Source organism: Sceloporus undulatus, chromosome 3 (genome assembly GCF_019175285.1).
Source record: "Sceloporus undulatus isolate JIND9_A2432 ecotype Alabama chromosome 3, SceUnd_v1.1, whole genome shotgun sequence".
Lineage (NCBI taxonomy): Eukaryota > Metazoa > Chordata > Lepidosauria > Squamata > Phrynosomatidae > Sceloporus > Sceloporus undulatus.
Window position 1 is genome coordinate 71,202,688 of NC_056524.1, and position 25,314 is coordinate 71,228,001.

The 25,314-nt window shown below is 42.4% G+C and overlaps 1 protein-coding gene across 1 annotated transcript in view; it reads right to left on the reverse strand.

Moving 5' to 3' along the window:
- Positions 1-15,210: 15,210 nt before the first annotated feature.
- Positions 15,211-25,314, reverse strand: part of PRDM15 (PR/SET domain 15) — a 65,655-nt gene continuing 55,551 nt past the window's right edge. The window contains 3 exon segments of the mRNA XM_042457746.1: positions 15,211-16,990; positions 17,759-17,968; positions 18,752-18,832. Of these exon segments, the coding sequence (XP_042313680.1) occupies positions 16,508-16,990; positions 17,759-17,968; positions 18,752-18,832 (774 nt within the window). The 3' untranslated portion in view covers positions 15,211-16,507.

Here is a 25,314-nt window from a genome sequence, read left to right on the forward strand (position 1 = left end):
AGCCACCCCCTATGGTGGGATGCACTTGACAACCTTTGTCACAGGGATACTTTACCTTTTTTTTCTTAATGTTGTGTTAGGCAGATCTCGTTTCCTTTGCCTTTCTCAGTTAGTTTTTTGAGAATGTGTAACTGGTAGAGATGGGGGTGGGAAAAGGCAGTGCAGGCACAAAGGCAGGTGGCTGGGTATACAGAAGGTGTTCTGCCAGTGTGTTTGTGCTTTCTGGTCTGGCAGGTCTGTTTGTAAGTGAAGCCTGTCTCCATTCATAGTTTCCTTTTGGCGGATCAAGGCAATTCAGAACTACCTTTTGGTTTTCGTTGTCTATAAATCATGGGGTTGTTTGCACTTGCCACAAGTTGACAGCACCAAAGGTAATGAATCACACCCAAATGATTAAAAGTTTGAATTTAAAGATTTGGGGGGAAATAAAATTCGTTTTTTCTATATTACAGTTTACTTCCCTATTCCCGTGGATTCCTTATCTGCAGATTCAACCATCTATGGTTTCAATATATAAATTATTCCAAAAGCAAACTTGGTGATTTTGATTTATATAAGGGACCCAGTTTTGTTGCATTCAATTGTATGTTATTGGTACTGAGCATCCACGGTATTCTGGGGTATCCTAGGTAGGGGGGGGGGTGTCCTGGAACCAAACCCCGTGGAAATCAGAGCTCTTGTAGTACGGTGTCATGGGTAGGTTTTTTGTTACCTTTTGAATCCCAAATATGATCTCTCACAATCTGTATTAGTGCCAAATAAAAGGTCATTAAGTCATTCAGGCCGCACTCTTTAGTGCATTTTTTGTATTTGCATAGACGGTTAACGTGTAAAATTGGGAATGGCAAATAGGATTCTTATGCCCTTTGGATTTCTCTACCTGGAAGAGGCATCGTAAGTTCGCTCCTCTCCTTGCAGTTTAAAGGTCATTAGTCTTAAGCTGCATCTAGTACTGCAGAATAAATGCAATTTTACATGGCTTTAACGGCATGGCTCAATGCTATGGAATTCTGGGATTTTGGGGTGATGGGATTTTGGGGGAGATTTTTGAATTCGGTGATTAGTGAGCCTTCTCAGTCATAGAGCTCGTGATATCCATATAATTCCCAGGTTATTCCATAGCACTGGGGTCATAGTTAGTTAAAGCAGTGTTAACTGCATTATTTTCTGAGTCAGATTCAGGCTTATTCCTGTAGATGCTTTTCTGTCTGGTTCTTTAATTCTTTTACAGGGATATTTTAATGTCTTTTATCATTTATTTGTTACCTATTATATGCTCTATTAATAAATTTTGGTATAATGATGACCCGTTATGACCCCTAGTGTTCTGTTGCTGTCCTGTCCGTCCTTAAGAGCGAAGCGGGGAGACTGTACTCACCATAGCCTAAAGCATAGTCTCTTAAACCATTGTCATTCCAGATAGTCTATGAACTGGCAGTGAGTTTATATTTGGGCCCAAGAGGTACAATTGTTTGCCTTCCCAGTGTGTCGCGTTATTCTCCCTCCCCAGTTCTTTTGACCAAGTAGATTAAGACACTAAGATTAATAGACCTACTCTTTTCAGGTGTAAACAAGTATTAACACCTTTGCAGAGATGGGTTTTTGCCCCTGATAAAAACCCAAAAAGGTTGGGTGCAGTCGTGAGGTTTCCCACTTTATACGTCGTCACACATTTGACTTGGACTCGGCTTTTTCATTCAACCATGTTTGTGGAATGGACTTCCCCATCGTCCTTTCTTTTCCCATTTGATTCCTGGAGGCGAATCTACATTTGGTTGGTGAGTAGTAGGCCCTAGTGAAGCGGACTTTCTTTTTTCCCCCACTAATCTCTGATTTTTTCTGAGCCTTGTATGATGTGTGTGTGTTTAAGAAATTGTGTGTGGTTTTTACTATTAATAATTAGATATTAACTAGAAGTTTGTCTCTGTTGCTCCTTTCTGGAATTTCCCTGGTCTTCTCCGTTACACGATGGGAGTGACCTCGCAGACTGTCGAGCAGCCCCTCTTGGTGTACGGTTAGCTAATATAACAATAAGTAATTCCCCTATCAGACTCTTGGCGACACTATTTAATTTAGTCTATTTAATTTTATTTATATTAAGAGGTTTCATTTGTGCTAGAATCTATTCCTGGTCTTGTTTTTTGCAACACGGAACGTCTCAATCTTCTGCTTCCCCTTATGTAGTAATACTTGATTCTGTTGCTTGTCTGGTATGCCTACTACACATTTGTCTTCCTGGCTATGCTGAAAGTGTTGAAAATGAACTAACTGTTGGCCTCACATATTTGTTATATTCAGGGGTAGCTTGTTAGTCATGCAGCAAATGCACCATTCAAAATCCACAACAGCAAAATCTTCATTGGGGTCACAAAAAAAGCCAGAAAATACGCATCATGCAAGCTTTTCAAAGCCCACGAGCTTCTTCATCATGGCAAAGTTGTAAAAATCATACAGGAGAAGAAAAGATGTTGTTAAATCACAGGCCTACATTTTCTTAAGATGTTCTTCTCTTGTCAGAAAAGGGTGGTCTAAGAGAGATATCGGCAGGTAGAGGCCACTCCCCTTCTTGGCCATCAGGAGACTGGGACAAAGGAATAAAAGACATTTAATAATATTTCAACTCCTTGCAACAGAAACTAACTCTCTTGAGAGCCTAAGCTTTCCTGTTGCCTGTGGAAGCTACCAGCCTTTCTTAAGTAAAGACATTGTGTCGTTTCTTCTGAAGTTTCTATACTGTACAAGTCTGGAAAACTTTTAGTGGTTTTTTATGGGTAAATTTGCTATCTGTAATCCAATAAAGAGTTTTTTAACCTTGTTAAAGTGATTATAGCGTATCTTGCTTTGTTTTCTTTCATTTCTTTTTATTGTGTGGCAAATTGCCCAAATGTTTGTTCTGCTCTGTTTTCCACTTTTAATTAAAGTTTCCTTATGATTATAAACATTCCAGTCTTTTGAGTGTTGATCAGTTTTCCGTCCTGACTCTAGATAGAATCTTTCCATACCTTCTGTTTCTGTACCAGGAACATAACTGGACTGTTGTCCTATTGAGTGTTTTCTTGTGGTTTTTTATTTATATGTATTTCTCAGCTTTGCATTATTTTCACTGGATTTGCTTTTGTTCATCTTGTCCACCCTCATTTTTCTTTTAAGGTGTCAGGTTCCAAAGTAGACCTGATTGTGTGACTGAAAATGTCCTTTCCTGTTCAAGCCCAAGTTGGCAATGTTTTATACTGTATGTTTCATTTCTTGTTTTTTAGCGTTTAAAACCATTCATGCGTCTCATTTCCATGAGTTCTGGTATATCAGTTTGAGTTTAACGTTCAGATTCTCCTTTCCAATCTGAGCATATCGCAGGTGAAGGTCCTTTAGCTTAAGTCCAGTTGCTTTCATGATATAAATGCTTTTATATTTGTGCTTTGGTCTGGTTTCCACATAATTGGGGTGAGTGCCTTTTTTTTTTTTTCACTTGAGGTCTATCTTCCAGCACTATCCCACTTTATTTGGTGATTTTTTAATAATAATAATAATAATCAGATAGTGACTATATTGCATTCTCCAAGGTTTTCTGACAGCCCCCGAAAACAAAATTAAAGCCTTTTATAAATGTATCAGAGAGTACCCTCATTGCTTATTTTTTGTTTAAAAGACGAAATATAGGGCCCGACAGACGACAAATAAAGCTGCTTTTGGGTCACTTTTGAGTAGTCTATTTTAAATGACACATGCATCTTAAGAGGGGCCAAAAGGTTGGTGCAAAGCTGTGCTCCAGTCCTTAGGACTTGAGCACGGTTTTGCTATGGCTTTGGACTCTTAGGAACATGCGTGCATTGGTAAACGCATAACGTCCAAAGGTGGGACCCAAAGTCAGCTTTTATTTTGCCTGTCTATTTGGGCCCATAGTTTTCCCAGTGTCTGCAGTGTGGGCCACAGAAGATGAGGCACTTTGTGTGCACCTTACTTTTCCTTCATCACACAAAGTATAAACATAAATAAAGGAAGAAGAAAGTGATTTTTTTTCTAAGATGTTTCAAGCTAATAACTTGTACTATGTAATTCCAATTTTATCAAAAAAGAGAAGAGGACTGTGGGAGCTCATATCCCACAATGCTTTGTTAGGCATTGTTAAGTGAGTGTTTTACATAACGCAGTCTCACAAAAATTAGAGTCATGGAAGATGGCTGGCAGTATGTGTTTCCATGGAAGTGATAATAGGCTATAGAATAAGGAGGGATTTGCTTTTTCCACGAAGCAGGGAACTAGAGGCATAGGTTATTTTTCTTCCATTTATTAGCTCTTCTGTTCGATTTATTTACTTTTTGTAATGCATGTTCTTTACCACCAACAAAGCAGAGTAGCTAGTTCTGGCAATCTACTTGCAAATAAACCAGTTTTTTTAAGTCTTCCTGACTATCCCTCACCTTTACTAGTTTATAACCCTTGAGTTGAACAAAGAAATTTATGAATAGAGCAGTCACATATATGGACAGCAAAATCATGTGATTTGTTCTGAAATTTGTGTCACCACCTATGGAATTCTTATGCCTGCTGGGTGAATCTTCCTCTTTTTCTAGAACCTTGGGTGCTACACAGGCATGGAGGGATCTCTGAGGCTTTCGTCCATTGCTTTGTTTCGCTAGAGGTGCACCCAACAGTGATGGTAAGTCAAACTTAATAAATCCCACTGATTCAGTGAATTGTACTCTTAGTTGGGGCAGTAGTTTGGGCTTAGGCCTGTGGTTACAGTCAGTCTTTGGGGGTTTCGTTTTCTTTTCAGAAAAGAGGTCCTGATTCTTCAAAAAGGAGACACTATACATCTGGCTAGATGTAATTTCATACTGTACATGCCTACTATCGAATGTTAAGCTTTTGCCGGTTAAAATAACACAGGACTCTATACCTTTAATGGTTATGTAAAGAGGGTGAATTGTCATGAGGGTGGTTGCTTTTGCATGAAACCAACCTTACTAAATTTGCATTTTATACAGTTATTACAATACTGAAGTTTCCTCCCTATTTCTTTTGGCACCATTATTTATTTTATTTATTTATTTAGTTATTTATTTATTATTTATTGTTATAAAGCGCTGTAAATTTCACAGCACTGTACATACAATCTTTAATTAGATGGTTTCCTGCCTCAGTTTAATCTAAGAAACATGAACAAAGGGAAGGGAGTTGGAGGGATTGAGCCAGAGCCTTCTGGGAAGGGGCTCATTCTTTGGGGAGGCCTGATGGGATTGGCCCCCCCTCTCTCCCTCAGAGCCAGGATGGAGCCAGATCCGATGACTTTTGGGAAGGGCGTAGTTTCCTTTGGGAGCCTGATGGCATTGGCCCACCCCCTCTCTCCCTCAGAAGCCAGGATGGATCAGATGGCCTTCTGGGAAGGGCTCAACCTTGTTTGTTGGTTGTTGTTGTTGTTACTGCCCTCTATTGGCCCCAACACATGATAACCCTGTGGGGATGAGATGTCCCCAAGTCCCGCCTATCTCCCTGCTCTGCTGTAGGTCCGTAGTCATCTGAGATGTGGTCTTCCACTCTTTCTAACTGGCCTTTGCCTTCCTTCTCAGCATTATTGTTTTTTCCCCTAGGGAGTCATGCCTTCTCATGATGGGGCCAAAGTACAAAGCCTCAGTTTCATCATCTTGGCTTCCAAGGAGAAGTTCAGCGGCTGATCTATCCGAGGACCCATTTGTTTGTCTTTTGCTTCCACAGTCCTTTCTCCATCACCACTGTTTTTAAATGCACTTTTCTCCGCATCACCACATCTTAAATGAATTGAGTTTCTTTCTATTGGCTTTCTTCACTGTTTGGTTGTCACAGTCATATATAGTAATGGGGAAGATAATGGCTTGGCATTCGAACTTTAGTGCTCAGTTGTATAACTTTACACTTTAGGATCTTATCTAGTTCTTCATGGCTGTCTTGTCCTTCCCATTCCTAGCCTTCTTCTTGTTTCTGCGAATGCTGTTTCCATTCTGATCAATAGTTGATCCAAGGTAGGGAAATCTTTTTATTCTTTTGGTTCCTCATTTATCTAGGTTGAATTTATGTAGCCCCTCCGGGTCTTTATTTTTGTTTTTTGTGTTTAACAGGAAGCCTGCCTTTTTGCACTTTCTTCTTCCATGAGCCTTCCTTAGTAAGTGTTCCAAAGTCTAAAACACACCGCGGCAGAATAATCCAGTTTAAGATCGCTTCAATTGCCCTGGCTCAGTGCTAGGAATCCTGGGAATTGTGAGACCCGAGCTCTCTCACAGAGGAGACTAAATGGTCTGCACAAGGCTACAGTTCCCATAATTTCCTAGCACTGAGCCAGGACAGTTAAAACAGTGTCGAAACTGGTTACTTCTGCAGTGTGTTTTGGACCCTAGTCTATGGATTTTTCTGCTAGTAGTATGGTGTCACCAATATCTAGATGGTTTGTGTTATTTCCTCCTATCGTCACTCCTCCTTCTTTCTGAGTCCAGACTGCACTTCGTGATGATATTTTCTGCATTCACGTTGAACAGGTAGAGTGATAGAATGCAGCCTTGCCTGACCCCTTTGCTGATTGGGAACCCCTGTTTTCTCCATATTCTGTTTCTAACAGTAGTCCTCGGTCTTATTCTAAGTACAGATTTCTCATCAAGGTCTATGAAATGTAGTGGCACGTCCCATGCGTTGAGAGTGTTCATAGCTTTTCATGACCTGTGCAGTCAAAGCAATCCATGTGTGGGCCACAGTCTTCAATCCGTGTACTGAGTTTAACTGGTAGACCTGGTGATGCACCTTTGGCTTCATTATTAGATTTTTTCTGGCTGTTTCTTTTCTCTTCTCTCTTACTTTTTGCACCACCATGGTAGGAAGGCTTCAAAGAAGTGGATGTTTGCTTGCTTTGCAAAAGGATTGCACAAATAAAATCATTTTTAAACTCATGGACCAGCTACCTGGTTGTCGTTGCTATATAATGGCTTCTTGGTTCCCATGATGTCCATGTGGATGGAAATGTTTACTATAAGGATTGCCTCAGTTTGTGGGGTTCCAGGACAAATGTTCTCTTGACAGTCCTTTGTGGGCATAATAATCTAGGTACATGGCAGTACTCCAAGCACAATGTTGTACCTTCTCACAATGCCCCAGAACAAAAATAGGCATGGGTAATGTGGAAAATTTAAGAGTGGCTACAAAAAAAATTTGGTACTACTAAAACTGACTGGTACTACTTGACATGCTGTCCTGATAGCTGCCCGATAGAACGGGTGTTTATGTCAGTTTTAGTTTGATGGCAGAAAGATGTAGAGATGCCAGACTGAAACTGGAGAAGGCTCTTGTACCTTTAATAGTCATATAGGAAATGAAATTTCAAAAGTGTCACTTGTCTAGCAACCAGGTAACAGAAATACCTGTGGAAATTCCTTATTCTACACAACAACAGCAACAACATACTGTAATTCTTTTGCTTCTCTTTACATTCAAGTAAACTGTTAAGTCCAAATAAGCTTTGGACAACAACTCCCCAAATCCCTCAGCGGTGTGCACTTTCAGGCAGACTCAGATCATCATCATCATCATCATCATCATCATCATCATCATCATCATCATTATTTCTACCTCTTCAATAAGATTGAGGCTCCTTACATCGTGAAAATTCTTCCAGGTACTTTTTACAGTGCCCGTCTTACATCACGAGTGCCATTGGTGAACTCACAATGTATGGTGATGTACGGACGCTGTGCATCCGTTACACCAAGATGGTGGCACCCATGTAGACAAGATGCCGCCATTTGGCTGCTGCCGTGCTGTGCTAGGGTTAGGGACCGTGCAGTTGATGTGCGGTCCCTAACCCTAGAATTGGCGGCGGCACAGCACTTTAGGGCCATCTGTCCCGTGCCTTTGTTACATTTTTGTTTTTAAAAAATCTGAGTGCAACTAGCTCCTTGCCTGTAGCACAAAATACATTTTCCTCCTGACAATGCAACAGTACAAGGCATAACACAAAGTAGTACTTGAACCATGTGATATTTCTCCTGTGCTATTCAATGTGTCCAAACCACCAGAACTATAAAAGTACCTTAATTACAGGAATTAATTTCAAGTTACACTAATGTAACTAGTTATAGACAAGCTCCAGTTGGCAATCACAGTCATTCCACACAAACATTCACTTCTGATTTTCCCAAGCTTTATTTATTTCAGCAAGCTTGTTTTCTGCTGCTCCAGAGAACAGAACCTGAAACAATGGATGCAAGCTACAGGAAAAGAGATTCCCCCTCAACATTAGGAGGAACTTCCTGACAGTAAGGGCTGTTCAACAGTGGAATGCACTCCCTCGGAGGGTGATAGAGAGTCTCCTTCCTTGGAGGTCTTTAAACAGAGGCTGGATGGCCATCTGTCAGGGATGCTTTGATTTGGATTTCCTGCATGGCAGGGGGTTGGACTGGATGGCCCTAGTGGTCTCTTCCAACTCTACGATTCTATGATTCTAGGATAATTTGAGATGTTGGTGGTAGTATTTTTGTTGTTATAGCTTTAAGTCAGAAATATTTACCAACCTAAAGCAAATTGTCCAGAGATATTTGGGTAGATCCTCATCTGCATTCTGCTAACCCTGACCCCAAGACAATTTGTTCTCTGTGTTGCAACCAACATGACATGGTTATGAGTGACACTTTTGTACAGTGGGGTTCAATGAAAAGCTGGAACGCCATTGACTGAAAATGAAGACAAGCTGCCTATCAGTTGCCCAGAAAGATCTCTTTATTACAAAGCCAGTTAGAGCAGTTTGCCAGATACAGACTTTCATACCAGGAGCCCGTTCATGACACACATTTTTTGCTTCTGGAAATTTTCAGTCGCTTAACCCATTTTCTCTCTCAGATAACTACAAAGGTAAGCTGTGCCTCCAGGAAAATTTTGAGCGTGTCAAGATCTGTGTTGCAAAGCATGGGAAAATAGCAAAAGAGGGAGGAGAAGGAGTGAAGATAAGATATATTTGCCCCCGGGAACAAGTTTCCCATTCTTTCTTCTGGTTCTGCAAGTAGTTTTAACTTGCTTTAGTACACACAGACACAAGTTTATCATTGCTCACTGAGCTTGGCTCCACCTTCTTCATGCAGACAAGATTCTCTTTAAAGCTTGCAGGGTTAGGGCTAAAATTAGCAGATCCTGACTTCATACATCATAAAACAACAAAGGGAAATGCTTCTTGCATGACTCACACTCTCTTGCCACACTGCTGTTTCTCTTCATTAGCTCCGCATCAGCATGTGGATTTTGGAGCACAAGAAGACATTTCTTGATTAGATTCCTGCATTTGACTAGATCTTTTTGGTGTATGTAGGAAGAAAAAGAGACACCTTCTACTTCCTGTGTTGACAGGCCAGAAGCTCACATTGGACAACCTAAATGATATTTTAGTTAAGATATGCCTGGAAGTGTGTGGCCAAAATCTGGAAACTCTCCACTATTTAAATAAGATACACAGGGACAGGGATCAAGGGATACATTTCACTGGCCTGCAGAGATCTTGGCCCTTCTTGTGACTGACAGTACAATCCAGTACATGCTTATTCAGAAGTCAGGGCATGGGCCAGCTTCATGTAAGTAGAAAGTAGCTGCTACAATGGGATTATCTCTCTCTCTCTCCTTGGAGCACCCTCCTGCATTCTCCAAAATCTATGTGGTGGGCAGTTCTGGATAAGGGATCATTGCTCCTCCTGGTTTGACTCGTGAAACTTGTTGCAAATGTGAAACAGCTTCACTAACCCTTAGTCCCTAAATTCAATTAAATATAATGCAAAGTAAATGTATATAGCAGCTGTTCTAAACTAGTGCCATTCGGACCCTTTGGACTACAAATTTCATTTGTTATTAACTGCCATTCAGTTGACTTTGACTTGTGGTGATGCTATGAATGAGAGACCTCCAAGTCACCCTGACATCAACAGTCCAGCTCAGGTCTTCCAGACTTGGGGCTATCACATCCTTGATTGAGTCTATCCATCAGTAATGCAGTATTCCTGTTTTCCTACTACCTTACTAAGCATGAGTGTCTTTTCTAGGGTGCCATGCCTTCTTATGATCTATCCAAAGTACAACAGTTTCAGTACAATTATCTTGGCTTGGAGAGAGAGTTCAGGCTTAATTTGTTCTAGGACCCGTTCATTTGTCTTTTTAACAGTCCATAGTATCTATATAACTCTTCTCCACATTTCAAATAAGTTGATTTTCTTACTATCAGCTTCTTCACTGTTCAGCTTTCTCAGCCATACATAGAAATGGGAAATGTGATGGCATGGTGTGAATAACTTTAGTATTCAATGATATATCTTTACACTTCAGGATCTTCTGTAATGCTTCATAGCTGCCGTTCCAAGTCCTAATCTTCTGATTTCTTGAGGGCAACCCCCATTTTTACAAATAACTGAGCTAAGATTCATAAATCTTAAACTATTTCAATGTTTTCATTGGTTTTCATGAGAAAACACATTAAAAGGTGGCTTATTGTGCCTCTTTCTGCTCAATACTAACAAGTGTTAGCTATGGTGCCTCTGCCATTTTCTCTGAGAGTTGTACACTAGGGACACATGGAGAGAGATGCTATCACTGCTGCCCAATAGTTGTTTGCACATTTTGTCTGGCTGCTCAGGAAAAGCTTGTCTGACATAGGAGACCTTACTAGCATCACTGCTACCATCAGCAAAGCCTCTTGCTTCACTAAAAGCATGCAATACCACCACCACAGAAACACAGGGGCATAGTGGGTCAGGTCCCATAAGCCGCAGTTAACATGGCCTATTGCATCATGTGGTCCAAAACAGCTAGAGGACACCAGAAGGCTAAGGTCAGTATACTGCTTCATAGATCTAAGTCCAGTTGTTAGGCACAGCTGGAATAAACCCACTGACTGAATCAAAACCTAAGAAGTCAATACTTCTGTAAATTCCATTGACTGAATGGGTCAGCTTTAGTTGGGACAAGGAATTGGATTTGAAACAAAAGTGGGTATCATAGGACCCTCCAGTTGTTATTGAACTGAATTCCCAGCAGCCCTAGCGAGCATAGTCAACTATTAAAAATGCTGGGAGTTGCAGTACCACAACAACTGGAGGGGGCAAAATTTGGTTTAGGCCTTAGTCAAAATTCTGCAAATTAATAGTGCAATCCTAATAAAAAAATGTCTCAAGTATAGAGGAAAGGAATTAGTCATGAGCCTCTTCTGCTGGCAGAGATGCCCTCCAAATGTTGTTGGATTGGGATTTAGGAGATGCCAATTCAAGTTCATACCATGGAGCACATTCTGTAATACTGAGTCAGTCAGTCTCTCAGAGGCAGTTTGGCTTCAAACCTAGAATATGTAGTGGTTTGAGCATTGGACTATGACTCTGGAGACCAGGATTTGAATCCCTACTCAGCCATGGAAACCCACAGGGTGACCTTGAGTATGTGACACACTCTCAGCCTCAAAGAAAGGCAAAGGTCAAACCCCTCTGAATAAATCTTGCAAAAAAAAATAATAATAATAATCCCCAAACTCTGTTACAGATTCACCTCAGAGTCACATAAGTCAGAAGTGACTTGAAGACACTCAACTGTGGGGAGGAGGAAGTATGCTGCTTTTAAATTGATTGGAAGAAATAGAAGCTGGTGGTAATGATGATACAGCACTAAATCTGTCAGTGAAGGGACATTTTAACAAAGATCCTTTCAGCATTTGAAAATGACAACAACTCCCAGAGTCCCTGGAGGCAAGATAACAGAAGAAAAGCAATGGAGGAATTCTGTGCGAAACAATTCATACCATACTATAAGATGCCTCAGGGATGGAAGGGCCCTGGGGAACTGAAAAGCTTTAAGGAATGGAGTTTTCCTCCAGTACTGCCATTATTTGTGACTGGGAGGGACAGTTGTCTTCATTTAATCACAGCATATATAGCCAGAGGGTCAGGGAAGGACCTACACCTCTCTATTCTTGCCCTCAGAATGACCTGGCTCAGCCCTGAGCTTATCAAGAATTCCAAATTGCAATAGATAATATTGTAAAGCTTTTATGCAGTTTGAAACATAGGCATCAACTGCCATGTTGTGCATTTATCTTTCTCTTTATGCCTCATTCAAATGTAAAGACTTTCTTCTGCTGATAATTATTTCTTGAAATAATAATTTTAAAAAATCTACATATACCTTTGAACATGAAGGTAGCCATCAAGAAGTCTGACTTGAGTTTTTTTGGGGGGGTGGGTTTTTTGGGCTATGTGGCCATGTTCTGGAAAAGTTTATTCCTGACATGTTGCCAGGAGCTGTGGCTGGCTTCTTCGGAGAATTCTCTGGAGATGCCAGCCACAGCTGCTGGCAAAACATCAGGAATAAACTCTTCTAGAACACAGCCACATAGCCCAAAAAACCCACCAAAAAACTATGGATGCCAGCCGTGAAAGCCTTAGACTTTGCATCTGACTGTTTCCTGTGGTTTCACAAGGGGCAAATCAGTGCATGGAATTTTAGCTAAAATCTCATCCAGCACTTACACAGTATACACTTATGCAAGTTGAGTTATACTGAGCCATTGCATGATCATGGAGTGGTGATATGACTGTACACTCTCCCCCTGCAGAGCAATTGATTCATCAGCACCAAGCCCTGCATTTATGGACCCACTTAGCCAGTACCCCTCTATGCATGTGCAACAGTTTATGTTGGAATCTCAGGGCTTGCGTGATCCTGAATAGGGGCCACTGTTGCCCAACCTCTGAGAAAGAGCAACTACTACTGTGATGGTGTTTAGGCCAGTCTAAATCTACAAGAAGATTGGGGCTAGTGACAGATATATGGCCCATAACTAGTTACCTGGAGGGGCAATGAGCATGTGGCAATCGTATTTCCAAAAGCTACATGACAAAAAACACAAGAAGTAAAACTGAAGCCAGTTTACTGGTGTAACTAACCATTTTCAATCCCTTTACTAAGTTACTTTAAAGGGGTATTTTGGAAGTTTTTTATAGGAATTTTTAATTTTTTTATTTCCCCCCCCTTCTCCGAAAAAGAAAAGAAGAGTAAAGGACTGGCTAGTGAAGCAGGCCAGGGCTGTGGCAACTGGGCAGCCCACTCTGAAAGTGGGCGGCTGCCATGGTTGCAAATGAGCTGCCGTCATGGAGCAGATTTTCGTTGCTCCTTTTGCTGGTGGCTTGGGATGCCTTAGGCAGCCTCAGAGCAGCTTCCAGTCATGTCAAGGACATGTGGCATGTGCACGCCACACCCCCCCCCCAAAGCAGCCGGAAGCTGCTCTGTTTGGGCCATCTGTTTTGGGCCTTAGAGACACATACTTACTTGTCTGGTTGTCCAATTATACCAGCAGCGGAAAAAGTATAACCCAATAACTCCTTTCCTCCCACCAGTCCCCAAGCTCCTGGATCGCCTGCAAAACCTGCAGATCCTCCACCACATTCTTGATTGCAGAAATGACCCCAAATGTAGCTGAGAGCAGCCCAGCAGTTTGGCAGCCCAACAGACCTTACACAACTATTTGACAATGGTCAGTGTCACAAATCACATTTTTTATAACCTACTAAGCTCTGGTCACCACTACGTAACTGCTAACATTCCTCAGGTTTGATATAATTCCACCAGTACATCTGCAGAAATGGATTCAAATCCATGCTAAAATAAGTTAGCCTTAAAAGTGCTGCTACATTTCTATATATGCTACACTGCTAAAACAAATCAGTCTTAAAAGTGCTGCTACTAACCCCCTCCCTTTTCTTTTTATCCCAAATGTGGCCATTTTCTGAACACCTTCAATCCCCACCTCCTAAATACTCAAATGGCTAGGAAACTACCTTAACACTTGTTTGTGTCCTCTGGGTCATTTCCTTAACCTTCTATGCAGGTCTGACAGCATTCAAAAATCCTTGATATTTCACTAGTTTTGTCTAAAGGGGACCTTCCTAATTATTTCCTAGGTGAAGCAGTGAGATTTTCCCAAAGTTTAACAGATGTAGATGCCATGGTTGGTGGGGTAGGTGCTGCAGCAGAATGATCAATGGTCATTTTTGGAAATGGCTAAAAAGACTTTATTTTTATTTGTCTGTGTTATCTATCCACTTTTTGCCCATGCCAAATTGTGCTCTTTGTTTCGTCAAAACAGAAATTGCCATCAGTCATTACTTTCCTATATAGATCTATTATAAGGGGCAGTATGAAACATGGCTGTTTGAAGTCTGATTGTTCAACAATTGGTAGCTTACCATTGGGGAATGTAACCATTTGATAAGCCATTCACACTTGTTGTGAACCAGGTGATCATGTAATTAAGATTACCAAATGTTTACAAATAAGTTTATCTTCATCCAGAGTGAATAAGCTCCTTTTCCTTTCCTTTCCTTTTTTTTTGGGGGGGGGCAGTCTCTTTCACACTGCTAGTAGACTAGTGTTATACAATTGTGTTCCAACCAGAGATAGTAGTTAGGAACCTGAGGTACAAACTAGGATGTTACTCAATTTCAATCCCTGATCATACATGTATTTTTCAGGTGGCTGTAGGTCATTATCCCATGAATGATAACACTGCCCTACTTTACAAGATAGTTATAGCATTATTGAGCTAATATATAAGAGGCATATTGATCATGTGCGATTATACTGATTATAATTGTGTAATATTCCCTTTACCAATTGCTTTTTAAATATATTATGTGATATGGTATGGTGTGTGTGTGTAGATGATGTAATGAACAGTTTTGAGACATGCCTTTAATTTGTGGGACCCAGAGCAAATGGGCCGAGTCTGCTCCCTTCCCAGATAGCACTAGTTCCAACTGGTAAAGGTACAGAAATTGCAGAAGTTAGTGGTAGAGCTTAGAAAAATCAATGTTTCCAAGTTCTAATATTTGTGCTGTATGTCCTGTTTTCTCTGTAATGTTTCTAATTTTGCACAGCAGCAAGGCAGTGAAAGCATCTTACAATGGGATGTGACTGCCTAGTTTAGTCTTGACAGGAACACTCTGCACAGCAGTATTTTGTTGCAAGACGTTAATACATCTTAATTTTAACTTGTTTCTACAATGCATTTTTCTCTATATAATCTGGATATGCATTAGCATATTGGGGTTAGACAGTAACTGTCCAAAGCAATGGTAAGGAAATCAATTAGTGTATACGCAGCTGGTCAAATATTTCATTTTCTTGGTTTGGCTAAGAACTGATACAAAGGCAAGAGAAACATTCATTCATTCATTCTTTTTTGTCAACTGCTGGACTACTTTCCTTTATTTTTCTGAGGGTACAACCATAGTCATTTCATAGAAGACACAGACTGAAATGTCATTTAACACAAGAGATGGCAGATACAAAGTGTAAGGGTGCAGAAACCAAATGCCCTTTTCAGCCTGGGCAGAAGACACAACAGTTCTATAGCTTCCTACCTTTTCTGCTCAAGTCTTTTGCATTAGTATTAGTTTAGGCTGCCTCCTTGTGGGCAATATAACCTACAATCAGTATTACCCTAATGCTTAGACCTAGACAGTATAATGCTGTGTGCTTCATGTTCCTCCCTCCCCCACCCAAGAGAATCAATGTATCACTTATTACAAAGAGAACAAAGAAAGGATGCATGTAATTGTTTTTAAAAATGTCCCTTAATTTGCAAATATCCACCAATAACACAGAGTGAAGTACAAAGGGTATTATGGAAAAATGACTCTTGACACCCTCCCTCTAACCCTCAAATTTATGACATGATAGAAGAAGACTACTTGGTGAATTAACAGCCAGCTGGCAAAACTTGCTTTCAGTGGGAAGAACTGCTCTTCAAGTTTCTTAGCTAAACATGATTCGTAATCAATAAGCAGTCCTGCAATAATTGAATTAAAACATTAGGGGTTTGGTTCACAAGATGCTTGATTCAAAATTTAATTTCACTAGACAGAAAACCATTTCCTTGGTCTTAATATCACCTTGGCTATTTTAGGTGATACTCCAAGTCGTCTTACTGGTAGAGTGGATTACCCATCACTATAATGGAAACAACTCATGAAACGCGGTACATCTCACATCACAGACTATCCCCACCCTAGCGTCACCCACTTATGTTCAATTAGATACAGGACTGACCTAAGAAATTCAAAGCAAAACTCTTGTTTTTGTGCTCAGTTTTGTTCTTACGGCCCAGTGAAAGGCTAACACATTTTTAAAGGAGTGTAATCTTTACACTTAAACATTCTTGCACTATGATTTTTTAAAAGATTTCAGTTGCATTTACTCTTTATTTTTCCCCACTTCTTTGTCAAACTTATTACAATTTCTCCCCAAGAGTGAGTAATGGTTATGAACTGTTGCTATCCATCTTTGTTTCTTTAGGCTTCCTGTAGAATACAAGATCCCCAAGACCTCTTCTGTATTTCAAACTGCTGGGCCAATATCAGCATAGTTTCACTGTGTAAATTTTTTCCACCAACTCTGGTTTCCAGCAATTGATTCTGTTTACATGTCCTACAGGCTTCTACAAGCCCCTCCACAGTTTGGTGTCAAATATAAGTTAGTAGCTATACATCTGTTGCTGTTGCTGCTCAGTCTGAACCTGCTGTTCCCCTGTCTGCTGTTGACTTGGCTGGGCCTGAGTCTGTAGGACATCAGTCTGAGGCACTGCCCTCCAGGTTAAAGGATGCTGTTCTGATATCTGGCTCCCTAATGGAGCAATGGAGTTCACCAAAGTTGTCAAGTTTATAAAATGGGCTACTGACTGAGGGTTTGTTGCCTCAGATTGTGACTGTATTTGGATATCATTTTGGCGGTTACCGTGTAACATGGCAGAACCAGTCACCGTGTCAAAAGTCACAGTGAGAATGGAATTGTCTAGCTGTAACTGGCGTTCAGGAGTGGCAAGGTGGCCTACAGCCACAGGCTGCAGATTTGTAAACTGGGTTCCAGCAGCTGTAGTGATAGGAGTAACACTAATGTTGGTCAAACCAACAGAGCTAGAAGGGGCTGTGACATTCGGGTCTCCAAGGGTCACCACCACCTGAGGAAAAAGAGAACTCAAAATTAGTATTTATATGCAGCGGTAATTATCAAAGCAATATGTGGCCCTCTAGATATTGTTGGACTGCAACTCTTGTCAGCCTTCATCACTGGCTATATTGGCTAGGGCTGATGCTAAGTCACAGTCCAACAACATCCCACTCTGGTGAGAGTACCAGAGGTAAGTGCTGCCTGTTAGTGACAGTTAGCTTTGTTGTCTCAGGGGCGCAGGGGTGTATCAAATGGATGTGGGGAAAGTCAAAACTTTAAAAAATGGAACAGCCATATGAGCAACTGAGATCAAGAAGTCAGGAAGACTGTATGGCTTCTCTTTGATTTTCATAAAACACTTTTTGTTAATTCATACAGGTCTGGACTTGGTCTGGATTGCAATAAGTCTGTATTTCCATGATGGTGTACTGTATTTCCAGTGTGATAGTATTTCTAATCTCTTTCCCATTTCCAAAATTATTCTCATGGTCATATCTGTTTGGCCACCTGACTAAGCAATGGGCCTTGATCTGTCAGTGAATTTAGTAGCACACACAGGATGTTTGCACAGGGAGGCAGACTGTGTTTCCAAAGAACTCCAGCAATTAGCAGCTTCTCCTTTCCCTATTTTTATCACAATGATGAGAATTTTACAAATTCTTGTATCAACATACTACTGCAAAATCCTTACAGTCATTAAAATGCTTCTGATGCTTACAGCACCCACAATCCTTTAAGAGACATCTCCTTCCTTTTTTCTTTTGCAAATTACACTCACCTGCTGAATGCTTTGCACTGCTGAATTGGTCTCATCCCCCACATTCCCTGTAAACTCCACTTCTTTTTCGGTATATTCACTGAAGGCAGAATCTTCAGGCACTTGGGTTTCCTCCTCTTCATCAGGCTTATGTTTTCGTTTATGGCCTCGTTTATGAGCCTTCATATGCTTGCTTTCTGATAACTCACCCTGTTCCAGGGCTAGATCTGGCTGTATGGACACAGTTTTCAATGAAACAGTGTCAAAGATCTCCTTCAATATTTACTTTTCTTCAACAGAAGAATTTCAAGGATAAACTCTAATTTAAAATTTCTGGATTTAAAAAAATTAACTAAATTTGATTCTATTTGTTTAGGATTCAGTGAAGACAATGGCTCTCTCTCATGCTACAGCTGATAAATTAGCACAGTGAAGCTAGGAAGATTGTGTGATTGCTAATTATTACCGTTGTGGATGATCACTGTGATTATCTTGTATATATTTGGGATTTACACCGCTATGTCACAGACTGTGGATTCCACATGACTGAGCTCCATCTGGAACTCAAGGAGTGACTGCAAAGATCTTTGAAGTAATATTAACACATTCTACACCTCAGTCATGGATGACATACATAGTGTGTGGCAACAGTTCCCTGAATTTAAAGTAATATAATTAAACATATGATTTATAATGCATCTTTATTCAATAGCTGTTTATTAGTGAAATGATGCAGCAGCAGCAGACGTTTTGCTGAGCACAATGCCAACAGCAACAATTGTTGCAATTGCATTTTCGTAAGGTAGCTCTATGCAAGGGCTAGAAAACTACGTACATGTTGAGATGAAACGTGAGATTCTAAGAATTCTAAGTCAAGAAGAAGCCCACTGCACAAAAGAACCAAGAGTATAGTTTGTCTGCCTCTTTCATATAGTCTGGAGGCTTATGTAAAATATAACAGGAAAACCTGAAGTGGCATAACGATTTCACATTAGGCTATGATTTCAACTTTACCTGCACAATTCCTATAGAAGAAGCATCTACTGTAGTGGTCTCCGACAGTTCGTCCAAGTCATCAATTCTAACTGAAAGAACCTGCAAATAGAGGTATATAATAAGAAGAAAAGACTTTCAAAGCAACATGACCCTGCAATTATGCACAAGGGATGGTTCTCCTAATATGTATAACATACAGAATTGATTTAATACTATGTTTTATATAGCCATTCCATCTGGAGCATCAGAGGAATAAATGGGAGAGCAGGGTCCCACTACATTGCCTCAATTAAAAAAAAAAGAGAACTAGCAATGATAGTTTTTCATTCCATCAACACAGCTGAGAGAGTGGCAACCTTCTGAGATCTTCTCTCACTGAATTGTTCCCATTCAACCTGGCCTTTATAAAAAATGCTACCTTTGCAACAAAATGCTGCAGTATAGCCCTAGGCTCTTGTCTTAAAAACTCAGTATCAAAGATCCAAAATACACTGAAGAAATAATCCAGTTTGAGACTGCTTTAACTGCCTGGCTCAGTGCAAGGGAATATGAACATTGGCTTACCTTGTGATATGTTTGTTTTCAGCGATGGAGGCGATGGAATCCTCAATTGGGTTAGTTCCCTCCTCTCGCTCCAATAGGCAGGGACTAGGAAGTTGCAGGTGACGTCAAGGAGGGAACGCCCCTGACCTTCCAGTCGTTGTAACAGCCAAAGCTAAAGATTATTTAACACTAACATATAGAAGGTTAAGAACAGCAAAACTATGTACAAAACAACTTGTATCTAGCTTATCCTCTCCAAAACCGAAGCGTGACCTCAGTTCTGGGAGGGTAGGATTCCATCGCCTCCATCGCTGAAAACAAACATATCACAAGGTAAGCCAATGTTCATTTTTCCAGCGATGGAGGGAGGGAATCCTCAATTGGGATATGCCAAAGCTATCTACTGTGGGAGGGAGAACTGACAGTGGCAACTAGACAATCGCTTGGAGGACTCGTCTACCAAACGAAGCCTCTGCAGATTGGAAAACATCCAAACGGTAGTGGCAGACAAAAGTGGAGGGGGAAGCCCAGGTGGCAGCCCTACAAATATCTACCAGGGGGGCATTAGTGGAGAGGGCAGCCGATGTGGCAGCACTGCGTGTAGAATGGGCGGTGATAGCCCGAGGGGCAGATGAGCTATTAGAAGTATAACATTTGGATATGCAGTCTCTTAACCACCTAGATAGTGTGGAGGAGGACACTCTTTTGCCCTTAGATGAAGCAGCAAAAGAGACAAACAGGCGATCAGAAGTACGAAAACGTCGTGTACGCTTGATGTAGATTCGAAGGGCCCGCCGGACATCTAATGTGTGCCAGGTTTTTTCTAATTGTCTTTTGGGTTTAGGACAGAAAGGCGGTAACACAATCTCTTGGGACCTGTGGAAGGTAGAGTTGACTTTGGGGATAAAGGTTGGGTCTAGACGTAATACCACTGAGTCCTCTCTGAAAGAACAAAGCTCTGATCTGACTGACAAGGCTGCAAGCTCGGAGACTCTTCTGGCGGAGGTAATGGCTATAAGAAATAACACCTTCCAAGTAAGGAATTTGATGTCCGTTTGATGTAGTGGTTCAAAGGGAGCTGTAGTTAGAGCTGCCAAAACTAAATGGAGGTCCCAAGTTGGATAACGGTGAACTACTGGAGGACCAAGTAGTGTAGCTGCCCTCAAGAATTTCTTGACATAAGGATGGGAAGAAATCTGACTTGATAGTTTGACAGGTAGAGCCGAAGTGATTGCTGATATTTGTCTTTTTAGAGTGTTGGGCTTGAGTCCCTTATCAAGTCCTTGTTGAAGGTAGAGGAGAAGGTCGCCTATTGAAAATGAAGCTGTAGATATATTGTTTGAGTTACACCAAGAAGTGAAGTTGCGGTAAGTATACTCATATATACGCCTAGTCGAGGGTCTTCTAGACTGGATGATGGTATCAACTACCTGAGCATTTAGGCCATCTCTTAACAGGATGAGGCGTTCAGTCTCCATGCGTGAAGATTGAGCCATTGTGGGTCTGGATGAAATATCTGACCCTGGGATAACAGGTCTGGGCGCAGAGGAAGTCTGAACTTGTCCTGTGATAGGGATAAGATTTCTGGAAACCAGGCCCTTCTTGGCCAATGTGGAGCAACCAGTATCAGGGTAGCTCTTTCGCTTCTTAGCTTTAGCAGGCATCTGGATATCATTGGGATTGGAGGAAAGGCATAGAGCAGACCCGGAGGCCACGGGGCATGAAGGGCGTCGGTGTCCTCTGAACCCTGAGACGGGAATCGGGAGAAGAATCTCGGTAGCTGATTGTTTACTGGGGATGCGAACAGATCTAACATGGGAGTCCCCAGATACTGGGATATCATTTGAAATACCTCTGGATGGAGATGCCATTCTGCTTGGTCTATGTCTGACCTGCTTAGCCAGTCTGCTTTGGTGTTTAGAGTCCCTTTTATGTGTTCGGCCCTTAGAGACAGGAGGTTGATTTCCGACCAACTTATTAGACTTTTGGTCTCCTGCATCAACGCTCGTGATCTGGTTCCGCCCTCTCTGTTGACATGAGCTTTTGCTGTGATGTTGTCCGTCCTGACCAAAACATGGGTGTGGTTTACGAGCTGGGCAAAGGCCAGAAGGGCCAGGCGAATCGCCCTGAGTTCCAGCCAATTGATGCTGTGGGCTCTTTCGTGATCTGACCACCTGCCTTGAGCCACGTGTTTGCCGAGGGTGGCACCCCATCCGTGGAGACTTGCATCTGTGGTTATTTGTATCTGGTGGAGAAGCCATATCGGGCGTCCCAGATGTATTTGATTGGACATCCACCATTGTAGTGACCTTTTTACGCTTTGGGGCACATGAACCTGTTTGTGTCTCTTTTGGGTAATCATCTGTTGAAAGGGTAGGAGCAGCCATTGCAGTTCCCTTGAGTGAAATCGAGCCCAGGGAACACAGGTCATGGCTGATATCATGAGTCTCTGAAGCCTTGCAAGGAGAAGTAGATCTATTGATGGTGAAGGAAGAATGGAGGTTATCAAGTCTTGAATGTCCTTTATCAGTTGTGGTGGCAGTGATACAACTCCCTTGAGGGTATCTATCAATGATCCTAAGTGAAGAATCGTCTGAGAAGGTATAAGGTGGCTCTTCCCATGATTTACCAGAAAACCATGGAGAGACAACGACTGTAACACCGCAGTGACAGCGCTGGAGGCCTGTTGAAAGGTTGGGGCGGCAATCAGTAAATCGTCTAAATATGGGAAGACGTATAGGCCCTGTAGTCTCCAGTGTGCGACTAAGGCTATCATTATTTTGCTGAAAACTCTTGGAGCTGATGAGAGGCCAAATGGGAGCGCCCTGTATTGGAAGTGACGTTTGTTGTAACAAAAACGGAGGTATCTGCGGTGAGATGGATGTATCGGAATGTGTAAATAAGCCTCCCTTAAATCTAGGGCTGCCATGTAGACTCGTGGTTTTAATGACTCTAATATAGTCTTTAGAGTCTCCATTCTGAAATGACGTTTTCGGACACTCTTGTTGACCCTCTTTAAGTCCAGGATTGCCCTCCATGATTTGTTTTTCTTGGGCACTATAAACAGGATGGAGTAGCACCCCTTGTGTCTCTCTGGAGGTGGTACAATTTCGATTGCCCCTATCTTCAGTAGGTGATCGATGGCCTCCAGCATCAGAAGGTGTTTGCGTGGACGCTTCGACCTTGGTGAAACTGTGAAATGGTCGCGGGGAGGGTGAATAAAGTCTATCAAGTAGCCCTGTGAAATAGTCGACAAGACCCATCTGTCTGATGTGGTTGTTTGCCAAACATGGTGGAAATGTAGTAGCCTGCCTCCCACCAGATCCGTCGGGTAGTCAGGATCGCTGATTGGTTCCCTGTTTGCCAGGGTTGGAGGATCCAGAGTTGTTGGAGGCAGGTTTTCCGAAGGCTCTAGCCTGTGACTGATGTTTAGGTGAGAATCTTCGATCAGGCCATTGTTGTTGTTTTCCATATCTGTTGTCTCTTTGTTTGAAGGAGGAGTTGCTGTTGTTACGAAAGGAACGACCAGATGATTGACCTTGGCGAGAGGACTTTTTGTCGTCGCGTCTATATGAGGATGGAAGTGCCTTCTTTTTGTCTTTAGTCTCGATGAGTATAGGGTCCAGCACATCACCGAAGAGTTTTGATCCCCCGAAGGGAGCCATAGTGAGGTTCTGTTTGGATCGCATATCGACTTGCCAGTTTTTTAGCCAAATCTGCCTTCTGACCGGAATAGAGGCAGCCTGGGCCCTGGCACAAAATTGGATGATGTCAAGAGAAGCATCTGAAGTGAATGCCAGAACCTTCACTAGCTTATTTATAACCTGACGAAGCTTGGTGTCACCTTTGGGCACAAGCTGGATAAGGTCTTTGGCCCAGCCATAAGCAGCCCTTGAGAGGATAGAGACAGAGGATGAAGCCCTGATGGCTGTGGAAGAAGCCTCAAAACTTCTTTTTAAGGCCGACTCTGTTCTTTTGTCTTCTGGAATTTTTAGAGTGTCATCGCCATCTTTGGCGTAGATGGCTGAGGAAACGAGTTGTGAGACGGGTGCATCAACCAAAGGGACCTGAAATTTTGACATCACTGAGGATGGTAAGGTGTAAAATTGCTTGACTATTGAAGGGTTTGGTCTTACAGTAGCAGGTTTGGACCACTCTTCTCTGACCACTCTCATAAAGTCAGCAGGGAATGGGACCTCTGTGCAAGGAGGACAAGGACGTGGGAAGGAGTCACCCTTTCCCTGAGGTAAATCAGTGTCCAGAACCTGAGTAGGTTTGGGTGTGTCAGTCAATTCCAGAGCCTTAATGGCTTTCTTCAGGAGAATGGAAAAAATCATCAGCAGTAAATAGTCTGGCAGAGGAAGGAGGAAGGGGGGTATCCATCTCCTCTTCTTCAGAAAGATCATTTTCACCCCCCTCAGAGACTGACTGAGACTGGGAGTTATCCATAGATTCATCTGAGGAATGATTGGAAAGTAGCAGTTTGGCTTTCTTGTAGTTTAACTGTTGGCCACTAGATGTCGCCCTTCTCTTATGAGAGGCCTTAGACTGAGTGGGTTTGGCGGGCTTTTTACCGCCACTTTTAACCGCTCTGAGGCGTTTGTGCAGCCTAGGTTTGAATTTGCCCCTCTCATTGGCTGGAATGGCCTCTGATGACGATCTGGCTGGCACTGAAGAGGAGGAAGGTGAGTGAGCCCGGTGAGGGGAATCGTTGAGCCTCCTGACAGAGTCCCTGGGAGGGTTTTGGGAAGGAGGAAGGGCCGCTGGTAACTCACTAGGCGAGGGCTGGGGCTGGAGTAAAGGGGAAGGGGCGACCTGGCCTGCTAAGACCGAAGCCTGTGCTGCGATTAGGGAGGCCAGAAGGGAGGAAATCTCAGGGGGGAGGGTGAAGGGAGAGGCTGGTGGGAGAGGCAGAGAAGGGCTACTTACATGCCTGATGGGCTCCGCTGGTTGCACCACTCCTTCCCGATCCCGGGAAGGGAGTAAGTGCTGTGGCGCATCTGGGCTCGGAGACGAGGGTTCTCCCTCCTCCGGCCGCGCCAATCTGGGGGTCCCTGCTTGTGCCGCTGTGCGGACTCGCCGCAGGGCACCCTCAATCTGCGAGGAATCCCCGGACATGCCGGGGCTCTCCTCTGCATCCTCCATGCTGTAGCTCCTGACTCCCTATCTAGTCCTGCACTCAGAAGGAAGGAAGGGAAGGAGAAGGAAAGGATTATTATTGTTGTTTGTAAAGTTGGAGAAGGAGAGAAAGAGGAAGAACGACCTATCTGGAGCGAGGCAGGAACAAGACTGGGAAGGTCAGGGGCGTTCCCTCCTTGACGTCACCTGCAACTTCCTAGTCCCTGCCTATTGGAGCGAGAGGAGGGAACTAACCCAATTGAGGATTCCCTCCCTCCATCGCTGGAAAACCTGGGAATTGCAGCTTATCATGACACCAGAGCTCTCTGACAGAGAAGGACAAATGTCTCATAAAACTACAGTTCTCAGAATTCCCTGGCATTGAGCCAGGGCGGAAAACAGTCTCAAACTGGATTACTTCTGCAGTGTGTTTTGGAGCAAAGACAGCTCTGGCTTGGGTTTTATTTCAAGACCATTCATTGTTTTGATCATTTAAGAAGTTCAGTCACTCTGCATGCAAGGCAGTGGAGTGAAAGGCCTTAGAATGCAACTGAGTGCTCAGCTTGAATATATGGCCTGGAAGGAGTTCTGAGGGGACAATTTGAACAGATTCATCTCTGCTGCAACCTAAGAGGAAGGAGGGCCATTTGACAGAAAACCCATTTAGCAGTCTGACTTCCAGCCTCTAATATTAAAGGAGGACTATTGGTGCTGCAGGCTCTACCTCAGAGGAAGCAACTGGCAAAACTACCTCTGAGTATTCCTCGCCTAAGAAAATCCTATTAAAGGCCACCATAAGTTCACAGATGACTTGAAGGCACATACACACACATCCTGCAGGGCTAATGAAATCTAAACATTTAAGATAGCATGAAGTTGAAGGCTTTCACAGCTGGCATCCATAATTTTTTGTGGGCTTT